The sequence below is a fragment of the Balaenoptera musculus genome, chromosome 2 (assembly GCF_009873245.2).
Source record: "Balaenoptera musculus isolate JJ_BM4_2016_0621 chromosome 2, mBalMus1.pri.v3, whole genome shotgun sequence".
In the NCBI taxonomy this organism is placed as follows: domain Eukaryota; kingdom Metazoa; phylum Chordata; class Mammalia; order Artiodactyla; family Balaenopteridae; genus Balaenoptera; species Balaenoptera musculus.
The window spans coordinates 144,505,032-144,520,456 of record NC_045786.1 but is presented as its reverse complement, the minus strand read 5'-3'; the positions used below and the strand labels follow the sequence as shown (position 1 = coordinate 144,520,456).

The 15,425-nt window shown below is 37.2% G+C and overlaps 1 protein-coding gene across 1 annotated transcript in view; it reads left to right on the top strand.

Annotated features, from left to right (window-relative positions):
• MED6 (mediator complex subunit 6) overlaps window positions 1-14,890 on the top strand; it is a 49,442-nt gene extending 34,552 nt beyond the window's left edge. Inside the window, exons 4-9 of the mRNA XM_036844297.1 lie at window positions 272-363; window positions 1,990-2,072; window positions 2,378-2,486; window positions 3,914-4,029; window positions 13,851-13,878; window positions 14,485-14,890. Of these exons, the coding sequence (XP_036700192.1) occupies window positions 272-363; window positions 1,990-2,072; window positions 2,378-2,486; window positions 3,914-4,029; window positions 13,851-13,878; window positions 14,485-14,615 (559 nt within the window). The 3' untranslated portion in view covers window positions 14,616-14,890. The remainder of the gene's footprint in view (window positions 1-271; window positions 364-1,989; window positions 2,073-2,377; window positions 2,487-3,913; window positions 4,030-13,850; window positions 13,879-14,484) is intronic.
• The last annotated feature ends 535 nt before the right edge of the window (window positions 14,891-15,425 follow it).

The following is a 15,425-nucleotide window of genomic DNA, read 5'->3' as shown; positions in this document are numbered from 1 at the left end:
GTTTCATGACTGAAAATACTCCGATTTAAGTTCATCATGGATTTTTGTAGAGAAATTTTGTTGTTGTTTAAAAACGAAATCTTACTTTATCTGTGCCCCACCTACCTGGGAAAAATAGCCAGTTTTATTGAACAGCCAATTTTTAATATCAAACATAGGCAGTTTTATCCTGTTTACAGTGTTGCTATACTGTTATGTGGTAATTTGAATGTTCTACAGAATTGTTTGTAGGGCATTCATAGATCTCTGAATGTCTGTGTCCTGTTTTCAGTCAGATGGTCGGAGTGGAATACATCCTTTTACATGCTCAAGAGCCCATTCTTTTTATCATTCGGAAGCAACAGCGGCAGTCCCCTACTCAAGGTAAAAATATGTAAACTTCAGGCATTATTTTCTTCTTAAAATACCATGATTTATTTACTCCTGAGCTATACGTTCTTATTTTTGTGGATTGGGTTCTGTTTTAGGGATTTGTAGGAATCCATGTGTACGCTTCCTATGCTTTCCCTTCTGTGAGGGGCCACAGCAAGTGCACCTTCCCTCTAGTAGTGAAGTGCAGCCCCACGTGTGTAATATGTCTGCTCAGAGCTCGGGGAAGACTCAGACTCTGAGTCCAGAATTTTTATTGAGGGCTGATCATGTAGACGTCCTCTGCCTGTCAAAATTCTAGTCTCTCAGAAGGAAATCAGGTTTAATTCATGATACATGCAGTTGCACCACATTCATAAAAGATCAATGGAAAATCCTCATTGACACATTCAACCAAAATTACCAGACAAAAACTTGCTTTAGAAATCATACTGAAAAGTATAGAATTCAGACTTGATTTTGAATCAAAGAGCTAGTCACCTATTCCAGAGATGACCAGCTACATCTCTTAAATTAGATACTCTCATCAAGACCTTTGAGAATAACCTTCACCCTAGTATTGATTCCAGAGAATGACTTGCTACTGAAGTTGTGGTTCCAGAGTCAGGAGTCCAAATTTACTTTCAAAGTCAAAGATCTAGGACTTCCCTGGTGGCGCAGTGGTTAAGAATCCGCCTGCCAGTGCAGGGGACACGGGTTCGAGCCCTGGTCCGGGAAGGTCCCACATGCCGCAGAGCAGCTAAGCCCGTGCGCCACAACTACTGAGCCTGCGCTCTAGAGCCCGCGAGCCACAACTACTGAAGCCCGAGCGCCTAGAGCCCGTGCTCCGCAACAAGAGAAGCCACCGCAATGAGAAGCCCACGCACTGCAACAAAGACCAAACACAGCCAAAAATAAATAAATAAAGATAAATAAATTAAAAAAAAAAAAAAGTCAAAGATCTAGAGTCTCTGCCCAGAGAAAACGAGAAACTTAGAAGAAAGACAAAGCTGGAGACAAGAGTTCCATGATGAAAGGGTTCCAGGTACAGAAACGACAGAAGATGGCACCAGCCTCACTAGCCACTGTTTTATTCTTTAGGACCTCGGACTGGGGCACAGAGGCAAGTTCAGTGTGTCTGGTATCTTCATCCTGGGCCCTAAATCTCTCTTGCTCTAAGGTCTTATTCCCCAAAGTGTGGTTGACTGACAGCAGCCTCGGATCACTTAGGAACTTGTTAGAAATGCATTGTCCCTACTGAGTAAGAATCTGATTTTAACAAGATACTCAGGTGATTCAAATGCACGTTAAAGTTTAAGAAACACTGCTCCTAGGGCAAATTTTTTTTAGCAAACTTTTTCTGTGAAGGTCCAGAGACTAAATACTTCAGGCTTTGTGGGCCTCATGGTCTCTGAGACAACTATTCAACTAGTGCCATAGCAGCCTTAGATAATAACGCAAATGAATGAGTGTGGTTATTTTCCTATATAACTTTATTTACAAAAACAGGACTTGCCAAACCCTATCTGAAGCTTTAGTATGGGAAAATGTCAAACTTTAGTTGTTCTTTTTATGGAAATATATTTAGCAGTTTGTGTGCATAGCTATATTGATAAACTTTTTTTTTCCCCACTGCTTTAGTTATCCCACTGGCTGATTACTATATTATTGCCGGAGTGATCTATCAGGCACCGGACTTGGGATCAGTTATAAACTCTAGAGTGGTGAGTGTCTTTACATACTTTAAACATTAAAGAAAACTTCTAACTGAACTACCTTGCTACCAAGAATTAAACAGGAACTCCTCTCCCTTGTGTAAGTTGGTATAAAGTGTTGACTATTAGAATATCTTAAGCATTGGTTCCTATGGGCCAACTCCATATTCAAAGTATATACCACCCCTAGATACATAGTGATTCAGGTTCTGAAAAGCAGAAGAGTTACTGTCTTTGCATATGTAATATTTTGTGTTCACTCTGTAAATTTTGGACGATTGATGAGTAATTCAGAATTGTTTTCTCTTTATAAGCTTACTGCGGTACATGGCATTCAGTCAGCTTTTGATGAAGCTATGTCATACTGTCGATATCATCCTTCCAAAGGGTATTGGTGGCACTTCAAAGATCATGAAGAGCAAGGTAGGTGGGACACCGAGACCCTCCTAAAACACTTTTTGTTACTTGGAGAATGAAGCTGCTTTCTTTCGGAAAATGGCTATTGATGATTTCTAGCTGTGTTTTACTTCTCCATAGGAAGGTTTCATAGGATGATGACATTGTCAGAGCTATGATTCATGTAACTAGATGTGGTAGTAATAGCATTCCCATAGGAACAGGTACAAATTTTAATCTCTTTGGTACATGATAATCTTTGATAAGTTGATGCAAGGTTTTAAAATATTTAGGACATGTAGGGGAAATCAGTGATGAGGAATGAGTAATGATGATATTTCCTGCTTACCAAACTGTTGAGTCATCTTGAAGTCTGGAACCCAAGTCTTCCAAGTTTTTGAAACAGGGGAGATGCTCTTAAAGCCCTATCTCCAGATGACCAGTCTGTTTTCTGATCTTTCCATGTTACCGTCTGTCGTGATGCCAGGTCCTCTAGTTGCCATAGCTGCTAATCTGCTACTTGTTCTGCACCATATTTTACCAATAAAAGTACTTCTAGAGATGTATCTATAGCAGTATACCTATATTCTGCATTTCTTTCTAGAGAAATAGCAACTTAAAATGAATTACTATGGAAAAGGTAGCCTTTAAATAAAATTCAGACCCGTGGAATGAATGGTCTTTGAGATACAGTTATATTTATTCGTAATAGTAGGTCCCAGCGACAACATTTGACTTAGGAAAGTTTGCATCAGTTGAATAAACTTCTCCCAAGAGCTCTTTGCCCCTACCCTAATGAAATGTTTGGAGTAAAACTTAACTGGAACCCTTTCTTTATATAGACAGTCCACCAGCACACTCCCCTCCCAAGGAAAATCCCACATGTGATTAGCTTCCTAATTTTTCTTGCAAGTTCTTTTCTCTCTTGTCTTTATGATCTTCTGTTGTTTGCCCTGTTTTTTCCTGTGGATTATAGTCTTCATAATTGAGTATGGTTACTTGAGTTTTATGAAAGTTGCATTTTCCATTTGTACCTATTAGGTTTTGTGGGAAAAGTCCATTTAATACACTTAAAATATACACAAGATAATTTCAAAACAATAATCTGAATGTGACTTAGGTAATTATGGAAAATTTAGCCTTAAAATTTTCCATAATTAAGTAATTCTGGAAACATAAGAACGATGTTTATCCATGTTTACATGCTAAAACTGAAATGTCTTTAAAAGATATATCAGCTTTTTAAATGTTAGAATTTTAACCTCATTTCAGAGGGAGAGTTTGAATGCTTCTCTGTATATGCTATGTTTAACGTATTTGGGGCGATTATCTTTGGAATAGCAGACATTAAAAATAATGAAATTTGAATATATTCATGGCAGACAAAGATTTGTAAAATATAAGGCACCAAAGTAGTTAGACAATGTTTTGATTTGGACTTTATATTTTAATAGATAAAGTCAAACCTAAAGTCAAAAGGAAAGAAGAACCAAGCTCTATTTTTCAGAGACAGCGTGTGGATGCTTTACTCCTAGACCTTAGACAAAAATTTCCACCCAAATTTGTGCAGGTAATGAGAATGCATGTGGTTAATTTTGATTCAACACTTTTTCCTGGCATATTTATTTTTAATTGAGAACTGTTTCAGATGTGACCTAAAAATACTGATTTTCCTCGTTAGTTAAAAAAATGATCTCTGAGTCAAAGGAAGGTTTTTCAAGGACTTAATGGAGGAGGTGGTAAAGGGAATGGAATTAGTACTGTTCTGTGCTCTAAAGTTTAATTCCTCATTGAATCTTCATAAACTATGAGGACTGAATATAGATAATATTCTCATTCAGAAGGTTGCTGAAAGTGTCATAGATGGTAACAGAACTAAAATTTGAAACTCATGCTGTTTTTACTGTATGTGCTGCCTTCCAGCCTGATGTAGAGGGTATTTAAGTCCTTAAATGATAGAATAATAAAAACTTTGTAATAAAAAGAATAGTACATTTGATGTGGAGGGTTTGGCATGATAAATGGAGGAGGCAGGAGTAATAATAAATAGACATATAACATATACTGGTGTTGGAGTTATATGAATTCCATTATGTTGTCTTGGGCATTCCAACAACAATAGCAGGTCCACGTACTGTGGTATTAAATGAGCTTTTGCAGAGAAGTAAGTGTGAGATGGAATATGTGAACATGTTATTCTTATGGTTTGTCTCAGCTCTTACTTATCTTTACAGGGCTGTGTACACACAAGGTCATGTTTTTCCTGTGGAGGGCCTATTTAAGAGATTTTCGAGGGTTGTTTTAGACTGAGATTTTTCACACCCTGAGATGACTTTAGAATAGGCCTTTCCTTCCCCCTTCCCTGACTCTACTGGATGAGATGTACTGTTGGAATGGTGACGTGGTAGTGAAGGGAGCAGAGGCCACAGCTGGAACTCAGGACCAAAAAACCAGTTTAGAGAAATCTCATGCATTGCGCTTGAAGATGAAACAGTCTGTTGAATAAATAAATAAATGAATTATAGCTGTGTGTAAGATAATGAGTAGTGACTACAGAGTGTATGAGGTTAGGTGTGGTTGGCCATTCGTGGCAGAACACCTAGACCTTCACAGTACAGTAGCCCCTAGGCACATGTGACTATTGTGCATTTGAAACACAGCTAGTCCAAATTGAGTTGTGTAATGTGTGAAATACATACTGGGTTCAAGCACTTAGTACAGAAAAATTTATAAAATATTTCATTAATAGTTAAAAATATTGGTTATATGTCAGTGATACTATTTTAGATATATTTGGTTAAAAATAATAGAATTCATCTGTTTCTTTCTGAAAATGTGACTACTAGAAAATTTTAAATTACATATATAGCTTGTATTTGTGACTCACATTATATTTTGGGCAGTGCTGATCTAGAATATGTGAACAGAAAATGCAAAACCAAAAACATGAAAGGTGATTAATGAACACATACTCAGAAACCGAGAAAATCCCTTAGTTTGTTCTTTGTCTAGTTTCTTGAGGTGTAAAGTTAGATTGTTTGTGATCTTTCCTTCTTTTTAATGTAGGATTTATTGCTATAAACTTCCCTCTTAGTACTTCTTTTCCTGCATCCCATAAGTTTTGGTATGTTGTATTTTCATTTTAATTTCTCTCCAGATAATTTCTGATTTCCCTTTTGATTCCTTCTTCGGCCTACTGGTTGTTCAGGAGTGTGTTGTTTAATTTCCACTTATAAGTTAGCAGAAGGAAAGAAATTACAAAGATTAAAAATTATGAAATAGAGACTAGAAAAACAATAGAAAAGAATCAGTGATACACCAGAAACTAACAGAACATTTTTTTTTTTTTAATTTATTTATTTATTTATTTTTGGCTGTGTTGGGTCTTCGTTGCTGCATGCGGGCTTTCTCTAGTTGCGGCGAGTGGGGGCCACTCTTCCCTGCAGTGCGCGGGCTTCTCACTGCAGTGGCTTCCCCTGTTGTGGAGCACGGGCTCCAGGCACACGGGCTTCAGTAGTTGTGGCACGCGGGCTCAGTAGTTGTGGCTCGTGGGCTCTAGAGTGCAGGCTCAGCAGCCGTGGCACATGGGCCTAATTGCTCCACGGCACGTGGGATCTTCCCGGGCCAGGGCTCGAACCCGTGTCTCCTGCATTGGCAGGCGGATTCTTAACCACTGTGCCACCAGGGAAGCCCTAACAGAACATTTTAAATCAACTATACTTCAATAAAAACAACAACAACAACAAAAAAGCAAGGAAACTAAGAGATGGTGTTTTGAAAAGATAAACAAAATTGACCAACTTTTAGCTAGACTAACAAAGAGAGGAGACTCAAATAAAGTTAGAAATGGAAGAGATGTTACTACTGATGCCACAGAAGTAAAATGATCATAAGAGACTACTGTAAACAGTTTATATGCCAAGAAATTGGGTAACCTATAAGAAATTCCTAGAACATATGACCTACCAAGACTGAGTCATGAAGAAATAGAAAATCTGAACAGACCAATAATGAGTAAGGAGACTGAATCAGTAATCACAAACTTCCCAAAGAAATGTCTAGGAACAGATGACTTCATGGGTGAATTCTACCAGACATTTAAAGAGAATTAACACCAATCCTTCTCAAACTCTTCCAAAAAAATTAAAGAGGAGGGAACACTTCCAAATTCATTTTATGAGACCAGCATTACTCTGTTACCAAAGACCAAAAGACACTACAAGACAAGAAGACTACAGTCCAATAAAAATAGATGCAAAAATTCTCAATGAAATACTAGCAAATCAAATGTGATAGCCCATTAAGAGGATCATATATCATGATCAAGTGGGATTTATCCCTGGGGTGCAGAGATGGTTCAACATACTAAAATCAATCAGTATGATACACTACATTATCAGGATGAAGGATAAAAATCACATGATCGTCTCAATAGATGCAGAAAAAGCATTTGGGAAAATTCAGCATCTTTTTATGATAAAAACAGCAAACTAGGTATAAAAGGAATGTACCTCAACATCATAAAAGCCACGTATAACAGACCCACGGCTATCATCATGTTCAGTGGTGAAGAACAAATCTTTTTCTCTAAGATCAGGAACAAGGATATCCACCCGCCACAATTCTATTCAGCATAGTGCTGGGAGACCTAGCCAGAGAAATTAGGCAGTAAAAGGGATCCAAATGGGAAAAGAAGTTAAATTATCTGTTTGCAGATGATATGATCTTATACATAGCAAACCCTAAAGACTCCATTAAAAAACTGTTATAACTAATACATGAATTCAGTGAAGTTGCAGGATACAAAATCAACACACAAAAATCAGTTGTACTTCTATATACTAACAACTATCAGTAAAGGATATCAAGAAAATCCCACTTACAGTAGCATCAAAAACATACTTAGGGATAAACTTTTTGTTATCAGCTTTATCGAGGTATAATTGGTGTAACATTGGGTAAGTTTAAGGTGTACAACCTGTTGATTTGATATACTTATATACTGCAAAATGATTACCGCCATAGCATTAGCGAACATCTCTGTCATGTCACATAATTACTGTTCTTTTTTATGGTGAGTTCATTTAAGTTTTACTATCTTAGCAACTTTCAAATATATAATACAATGTTACTAACTATAATTACCATGTTGTGTATTAGATTTCCAGAACTTATTTCATCTTATACCTTTCACCAACATCTCCCCATTTCCCCCACCCCCTCAGCCACTGGCAGGCATTGCTGTACTCTCTGTAGGAGTTTGAACATTTTAGATTCCACATATAAGTGATGTGATATATCATATTTGCCTGTCTGACTCCACTTAGTATAATGCTCTCCAGGTTCATCCTTTCACAAATGGCAGGCTATCCTTCTTTCTCATGACTAAATAATATTCCTGTATATGTGTGCGTGTGTATCACATATGTCTCTCTCACACACACACATATATATATCTCACATCTTCTTTACCCATTCTGTTGACAGACATGTAGGTTGTTTCCATACCTTGGCTATTGTGGATAATGCTGCAGTGAATGTGGGAGTGCAGGTGTCCATTCGAGATCCTGTATTCATTCCCTTCAAATATATACCCAAAAGTGGGATTGCTGGATCATATGGTAGTTCTGTTTTTAATTTTTGGGGGAACCTCTGTACTGTTTTCCAAATTGGCTACACCAATTTATATTGCCACCAACAGTACACAAGTATTCCCTTTTTTTAATATCCTCACCAACACTTGTTACTTCTTGTCTTTTCTATGGTAACCATTATAACAACTATGAAGTGATATCTCATTGTGGTTTTGATTTGCATTTCCCTGATGATTAGTGATGTTGAGCAACTTTTCACGTACCTGTTGGCCATCTGTATGTCTTCTTTGGAAAAATATCTATTCAGGTCCTCTGCCCATTTTTTAATTGAATTGTTTGTTTTTTCACTGTTGAGATGTATGAGTTCTTTATATATTTTGGATATTAACTTCTTATCAGATATGCAATTTGCAAATATTTCCTTCCATTTTGTAGGTTGCCTTTTCATTTTGTTGATGACTTACTTTGCTGTGCAGAAGCTTTTTGGTTTGATGTAGTCCCACTTGTTTATTTTTGCTTTTGGTGCATTTGCTTTTCACGTCAAACCCAAAAACTGATCACCAAGACTGATGTCAAGGAGCTTACTGCCTATGTTTTCTTCTGGGAGTTTTATGGTTTCAGATCTTACATTCCAGTCTTAATCCATTCTTAGTTAATTTTTGTGTGTGGTGTAAATTAACTGACCATATATGCATGGGTTTATTTCTGGGCTCTCTATTTTGTTCCATTGATCTATGTCTGTTTTTATGCCAATACTATACTGTTTTGATTGCTGTAGCTTTGTAATATAGTTTGAAACCTGAGCTATCTGTATTCCCATTTATTATTTTTGTGAATATTTAGCATTATCCACAATAGCCAAGGTATGGAGATAGCCCTAATGTCCATCAACAGATGAATGGATAAAGAAACTGTGGGATGTACATATAGTTGAATATTATTCAGCCTTAAAAAAGAAGGAAATTGTACCATTTGTGGTGTCATGGATGAACCTGGAAGATACTGTGCTAATTGAGATGTCAGTCACAGAAGGATGAATACTATATGATTTCAATGAGGTATCTAAAATAGACTTACAGATGCAGAAAATATTATAGTGGTTGCCAGAGGATGGAAGAAGGGGAAAATAGGGAGTTCTAAAAAGGCTGTAAAGTTACAGTTATATAAGATGAATAAGTTGTAGAGATCTGCTGTACAACATACTGCTTACAATTAACAATATGGTGTTGTGCACTTAAAAACTTGGTAAGAGGATGGATCTCATATTGAGTGTTCTTAACACACACGCACACACAAACCCCAAACTGAAGGAGCAGAAGAAATCTTTTGGAGGTGATGGATATGTTTATTACCTTGATTGTGGTGATGGTATCACAGGTGTATGTATATGTCCAAACTCATCAAATTGTGTATATCAAATATGTGCAGGTTTTTTTCGTGTATCAGTTATACCTCAATGTACCTGTAAAAAAAAGGAAAGGGACCAGAAAATACTCTGAAGTTTTATTACTCTTATGTGTTTGTGAAGGGAAGGGTAGTGAAATATGAGACTTAAAATTTCGATTAAGGTCATATTGAGAAGAATTGTATATGCTCCACAAAGGAGTTTGTGGTTAGTTCTATAGTCCAGTGTTTATTCACTATTTTAAACCCATAACCTGGTACCACTCCTGTAAACATACGTTTACAGGTACATTAAATGTTATTTGAAGTATTAAAACAATAGCTGTCATCACTAAAGACAAATGAAAGCAGTGGTAATTTTTGTACATTCTTTTTCAAATACATCCTCTCTTGAAGTAAACTGAGATATCCTCTGCCTCATCTTCTTGACACTCAGCACTGACTAGCTGTGAATTATTGATGATGGTAGTAGGGACCCATTAAATGTTTAAAAACAGTTGCAAGGAAATAATGTAGTTACTTGTTTGTTTTAGGACGATAACCATTAATGGTATAGAAGATGCATAGGAAAATGTGTCATGTACCACAATGTTCATTGCAGTTCTATTTACAATAGCCAGGACTTGGAAGCAACCTAAGTGTCCACTGACAGATGAACAGACGAAGATGTGGCACATATATACAGTGGAATATTACTCAGCCATAAAAAGAAATGAAATTGAGTTATTTGCAGTGAGGTGGATGGACCTAGAGTCTGTCATACAGAGTGAAGTAAGTCAGAAAGAGAAAAACAAATACCGTATGCTAACACATATATATGGAATCTAAAAAACAAAAAAAAAAATGGTCATGAAGAACCTAGGGGCAAGACGGGAATAAAGATGCAGACCTACTAGAGAATAGACTTGAGGATATGGGGAGGGGGAAGGTGTAAGCTGGCACAAAGTGAGAGAGTGGCATGGACATATATACACTACCAAATGTAAAATAGGTAGCTAGTGGGAAGCAGCCGCATAGCACAGGGAGATCAGCTCAGTGCTTTGTGACCACCTAGAGGGGTGGGGTAGGGAGGGTGGGAGGGAGGGAGATGCAAGAGGGAAGAGATATGGGGATATATGTATATGTATAACTGATTCACTTTGTTATAAAGCAGAAACTAACACACCATTGTAAAGCAATTATACTCCAATAAAGATGTTAAAAAAAATGTGATGTTTGGAGTCAAGGAAGTTAGACTATGGAAAGCCTGAATTAATTCTGTGGCCATAGATAGAGAGGAAACAGATTCAAGATATATTTCAGATTTAGCATTGCCTAAATTTGGTGGTTGGATGTGGAGAGATTGGCATTATGGATGATTCTGAGGTTTCAGGCCTAGGATTAGAATCAACTTGGTGTTGAACCCAAATTCAGAATATAGGAAAAGAAACAGATTTGGGGTTAAATATAGTTGTTAGGGGTTCTATTTTCATAAGCCAACCTCCAGAACATTCAATAGCTTACTGCTGTGTTTGGGTTCTGTGGTACTCCAGCTGAATGACAGTTCCTTTTTCTCTGGCTAGGGGTCCTGACTTGAATTCCATATACTGTTCTATCCCGGTGAGCTAGGCTGGACAATGTAGAAAGCTCAAAGACTCTCTTGAATCTTAAAACAAAAAAACTTCACTTTGTAGAAAGTTATGGAAATTTAGAAACATATATAAAAATAGAGGGAATAATAAAAAATGAAACCCCCGTGTACCTATTGATATTATCCTGCTTCAACAGTTATCAGGCATGGTCAATCTTGTTTTCTCTCTTCTTGCCCTATTTCCTCCCAATTATTTTAAGCAGGTTGCAGACTACATATCGTTTCAGTGAGTTTTTACATTTTTCTTGTAAAGGTTTAGCCATAGTCATCCTTAAGTTGTCATTTTCCAGAACCTCACCTTCTTTTAACCATCCAGGGGCCAAAAGCCAACTCAGAGAGAGAGAGTATGTCAACTCTATGTAGCAGAACTAGGAGAAGGAAGGCTTTCTCTAGAACTTTTAATAATCTCTTTGTTTCTCTGACCCACAGCACTTCTCCTCAGATCTGGAGAAGAAAATAGACTCTTGGTCTCCTTGAAGCCTTCTGTGAGCTCCTAGTTACCCATTGTGTCTCCCAGAACCATTCGTAGCTTAGGACTTCTGGATCCGAGGGATGTTGCCCCTTTATGGGGGTGCTCAGGAGAATATTGGAGAAGTCCTGCATTTTTCCTTGAAGCTCCTTTTTCCATATTTTAACTTCTGTTACTACTGAAATTAACAAAACTGATGTGATAGGAGTTCAGGCCTTCAGTGCCTTTTATTATGAATGTCTTTTCAGTGCTGTTTTCAGAAACTGCTAGGACACCATAGGATATTGCTTCAGTTAGGTTTATTCCAAAGTTACCTAATAAATTTTGTCAGAAAGGCCACCTCCATTCTATTTTCCCGTCTTAAACCACATCCTACTAGTTTGTGTGACAGTATTCACTAGAAAAGATTAGACAGTGTGCACTAGGTAGATAATGACATTATTTTAATGTCTGGATATGGTCCAGTGTCCAATATAGTTCAAGTGGTTCAGTGGTAGCAGTATAAGAATATCCCCTCTCAATTTCTCATTCCTCAATGTTACACCATCTATTTCCTCTCCTGTTTTAAAGTAAAGAAAAATTATTAGTTCCCTCAAATTACTTTAGACATGTTGAAGTCCTAATATGTTCATAAAATAGGTAATAATGTTGTTGTGTTGGGGGTTCCCATGACCACCCCCATGTTTGGAGATTTGCTTGAAGGACTCACAGGAGTTATTACAGTGACATAGTAGGGCTATACAGCCAGATATAAGGAAAAAAGGCGTTGGTGGAGTCTGGAGGAATCCATCTGCAGGCTTCCTTACACTCTCTTCTTCCCATGAAGAGTCATACAGAGTACACTCTTGCCTCAACAGTGAAGATGCAGCAACATGTAAGTGATATTTCTGCCCAAGGAAGTCCATTAGAGACTCGGTGCCCACGTTTTTGGGGGAGGTTTTTCAGGTAGGTACCTTCTACCTAACACATACCAGAATTCCACATTCTTTGAAGGAAGGCAGGTATTCAACAAAAACAACATTTTTTATACAAACAGTCTAGGCATAATGAACTGCCATTATCAGTTACAAAATGGTGGGAACCCTCCTGAAATCCAAATTTCCAGATAGCAGCCAAAGGCCAACCTTGCAGCCTGGCCCTTCTAAGGATAGTAGCCTCAGGCCTTCTATGTTAACCTTTTCTGTACAATGGGTAATAATGGGAAGGTCAATTTTGGTCTTATTAAGTATAATGGTTCCCAGAACTTGTAGTTGGAGTGGGCTAGTAGGCAGTTTGTAGCATGAATCTGGAGCGTGTGACATCAGAAAATTGTGTAGTCTCTAGTCATAGGAATAGATAAGAAGCTTAAGGAGGGCATGTAAATTCAGAAAGAAATTCAGAAAACAAATGGAGGCATTAAACTTTATAAAAATAAAGAGAACACTTTTATTCTGAGATGACAGGGAAGTATCGAGAGGTATTTTTTATGTATATATGTCTGTATATAAAGGTATAATAAGTTTGGAGGTAGATAGATGGGAGAGAACTTGGGGCATTTGACACCCTTATTGGCTGAGGATGAGGGGTAGGTTGTGAGCCTTGAGGAGGAAGAAGGAGGGAGAGGAGGAGGAAAGTGTTTTAAAGCATTTAACTTGGGTAGTGAGAACAAGGAGATGACAGGGCCCCCTGAAGTAAAAGAATTGCTGTGCAGAATGAAGGATCTGACCTTGTTCCTGACTCCTAGTGCCCCCATCATTTTTTCCTGCAGTTTGATTTCTAATAGTACACTCAACAGAAGCCTTATATTCATAGAAAAATACCTCTTTTTCTTTACGTCCCCTACCTGCCAACTGTAAAAGTCAGACATCCAAATTTCATTCTACTTACTTACAGCTCATATACCCTATGCAAATAAGTCTCTGGAGTCTTGAAAGGCTCCATTATTCCCTCTCATTGGATTCTCCTTAGCTACTTTTTATAAAGCATTGTAGCCTCGGTGCAGAGGCAAAGGGCTTTGTTAATGTTCAAGGGTTTTTTTATGTTTGATTCTTTTGTTCTAGTTTTAGATTTGTGTCTTTTCTGGAACAGGGGAATAAGAAGTAGAAAATGATAAATTTACTTTTTTATGGTACATGGATAGTAGTTCCTCTTCATGAAGTCATTTATAATATAATTCTCATGCAGGTGTAATTTTAATGAAAATTATGATGTCAAGAAGCAAAAAGCTTTGCTAACCTGCCCTGTTTTCTTCTTCCTCTTCCTCCACCCCTCTTCCCCACTTTTTTTTTTTTTTTTTTTTTTTTTTTTAATTACAGCAAAAGTCTGGAGAAAAGCCTGTCCCAGGTATGGTTCATCTGATAATTCTTATCAAACTTGAAATAAGACCAAACAACCTGTATAACTCAGTAACAATCATAACATGTGAGGTGAATTACGATCATTTTGTCCTTTTAGACTCTCTAATGCTAGTTTGTTACTCCTAACCTTTGATCTGCTGATTGCCAAAAGGTGGTGCTTTTGTGGTAGTGATACTAGTATTTGAAAGATGCGTTAGAGTGGGATGAACAGGTATTGAGGGTGTGTGGAGAAGCTGAGGTGATTCGAGGTTGTCAAAAGTTTGAAAAAAGGCCTTCTGTTTCATCATTGAGAATAGGTATTGGACTATCCATTGACCTGGCATAGAATAATTATGTATCTTTTGTATGCATAATGTCTTATTTAAATGTCATGTGTTTTTGTCTAGTATCATAATTTGCTTGTATTATCAGGTTTTTGGTTTGTAAATTGGTTCTTATACATCTGCCTGATGAAACAGCTAAATTTAGAACTTGAGATAAGTAGTTCTAAATTAATTTGAGAGTCTGAACCATTCACATTAACTGTTGTCTAAATTGGTCTTATCCCTCCACCCTCCTCCGCCTCCAAAAAATATCTGCTTTTGATGCCTAGTGGATCAGACAAAGAAAGAGGCAGAACCTATACCAGAAACTGTAAAATCTGAGGAGAAGGAGACCACAAAGAACGTTCAACAGACTGTGGGCACTAAAGGCCCCCCTGAAAAACGAATGAGACTTCAGTGAGTATTGGACGAGAGAGACGCCTGCAAGACTCCTCTTGTCCATATTTTACCTCATTACTGTGACAGGCTCTTGAACTTTAAAATTCTTTGTCACAATCATTTGTATAGAATGTGCTTGTTCTTTGAGAAAGGATGTAAGGATGCTCATGCTTCCAGTCTGAATATTTTTAATGTATCTTTTGTAAACTTTTCCCTACCGGACTTGATCAGCTTCCTCCCTCACATGTTTACTGTGATATATGTTTAAAGACAAAATAAAGGTATTTGTATAAATTAGTTTATCATGACTTTTTCCCCCGTGTTTTCCCTCAGAAATATTTCCACATGCATTTTGTAAACACAAAGGATTAATGTTAAAATAGTAGCTAAGCTTATTTTCTATTATTAGTTGCATATTCCTCAGTATTAAAATAGTAAAGTTACTGACAATTTGAAAGATAAAGAAAAGGAAAACAACCTCATTCAGCAATATCACCACCCTACAGATACTATAACAATGTTGTGGATTTTCTTTGTCTTCTTTTTCTGTGTGTAGATTTTTTTTTTTCTGGCCGCACCGCGTGGCATGGAAGCATGGAGTCTTAACCACTGGACCACCAGGGAAGTCCCTGTGTGTAGATATTTTTAAAACCATAGTTTGTAATTATTGTGTTCATACACTTTTATTTTATCGTATTATGTCTGTTGTATGCGCTATTCCATGTTTACTTAGTTTTTATAGACTTTTTATATTTTATTAACTGAATAATTCCTATGAGTGATTATATCTGTTTTCTTAAACTCTCCCTGTGTTGTACTTAAGTTTTTCCCA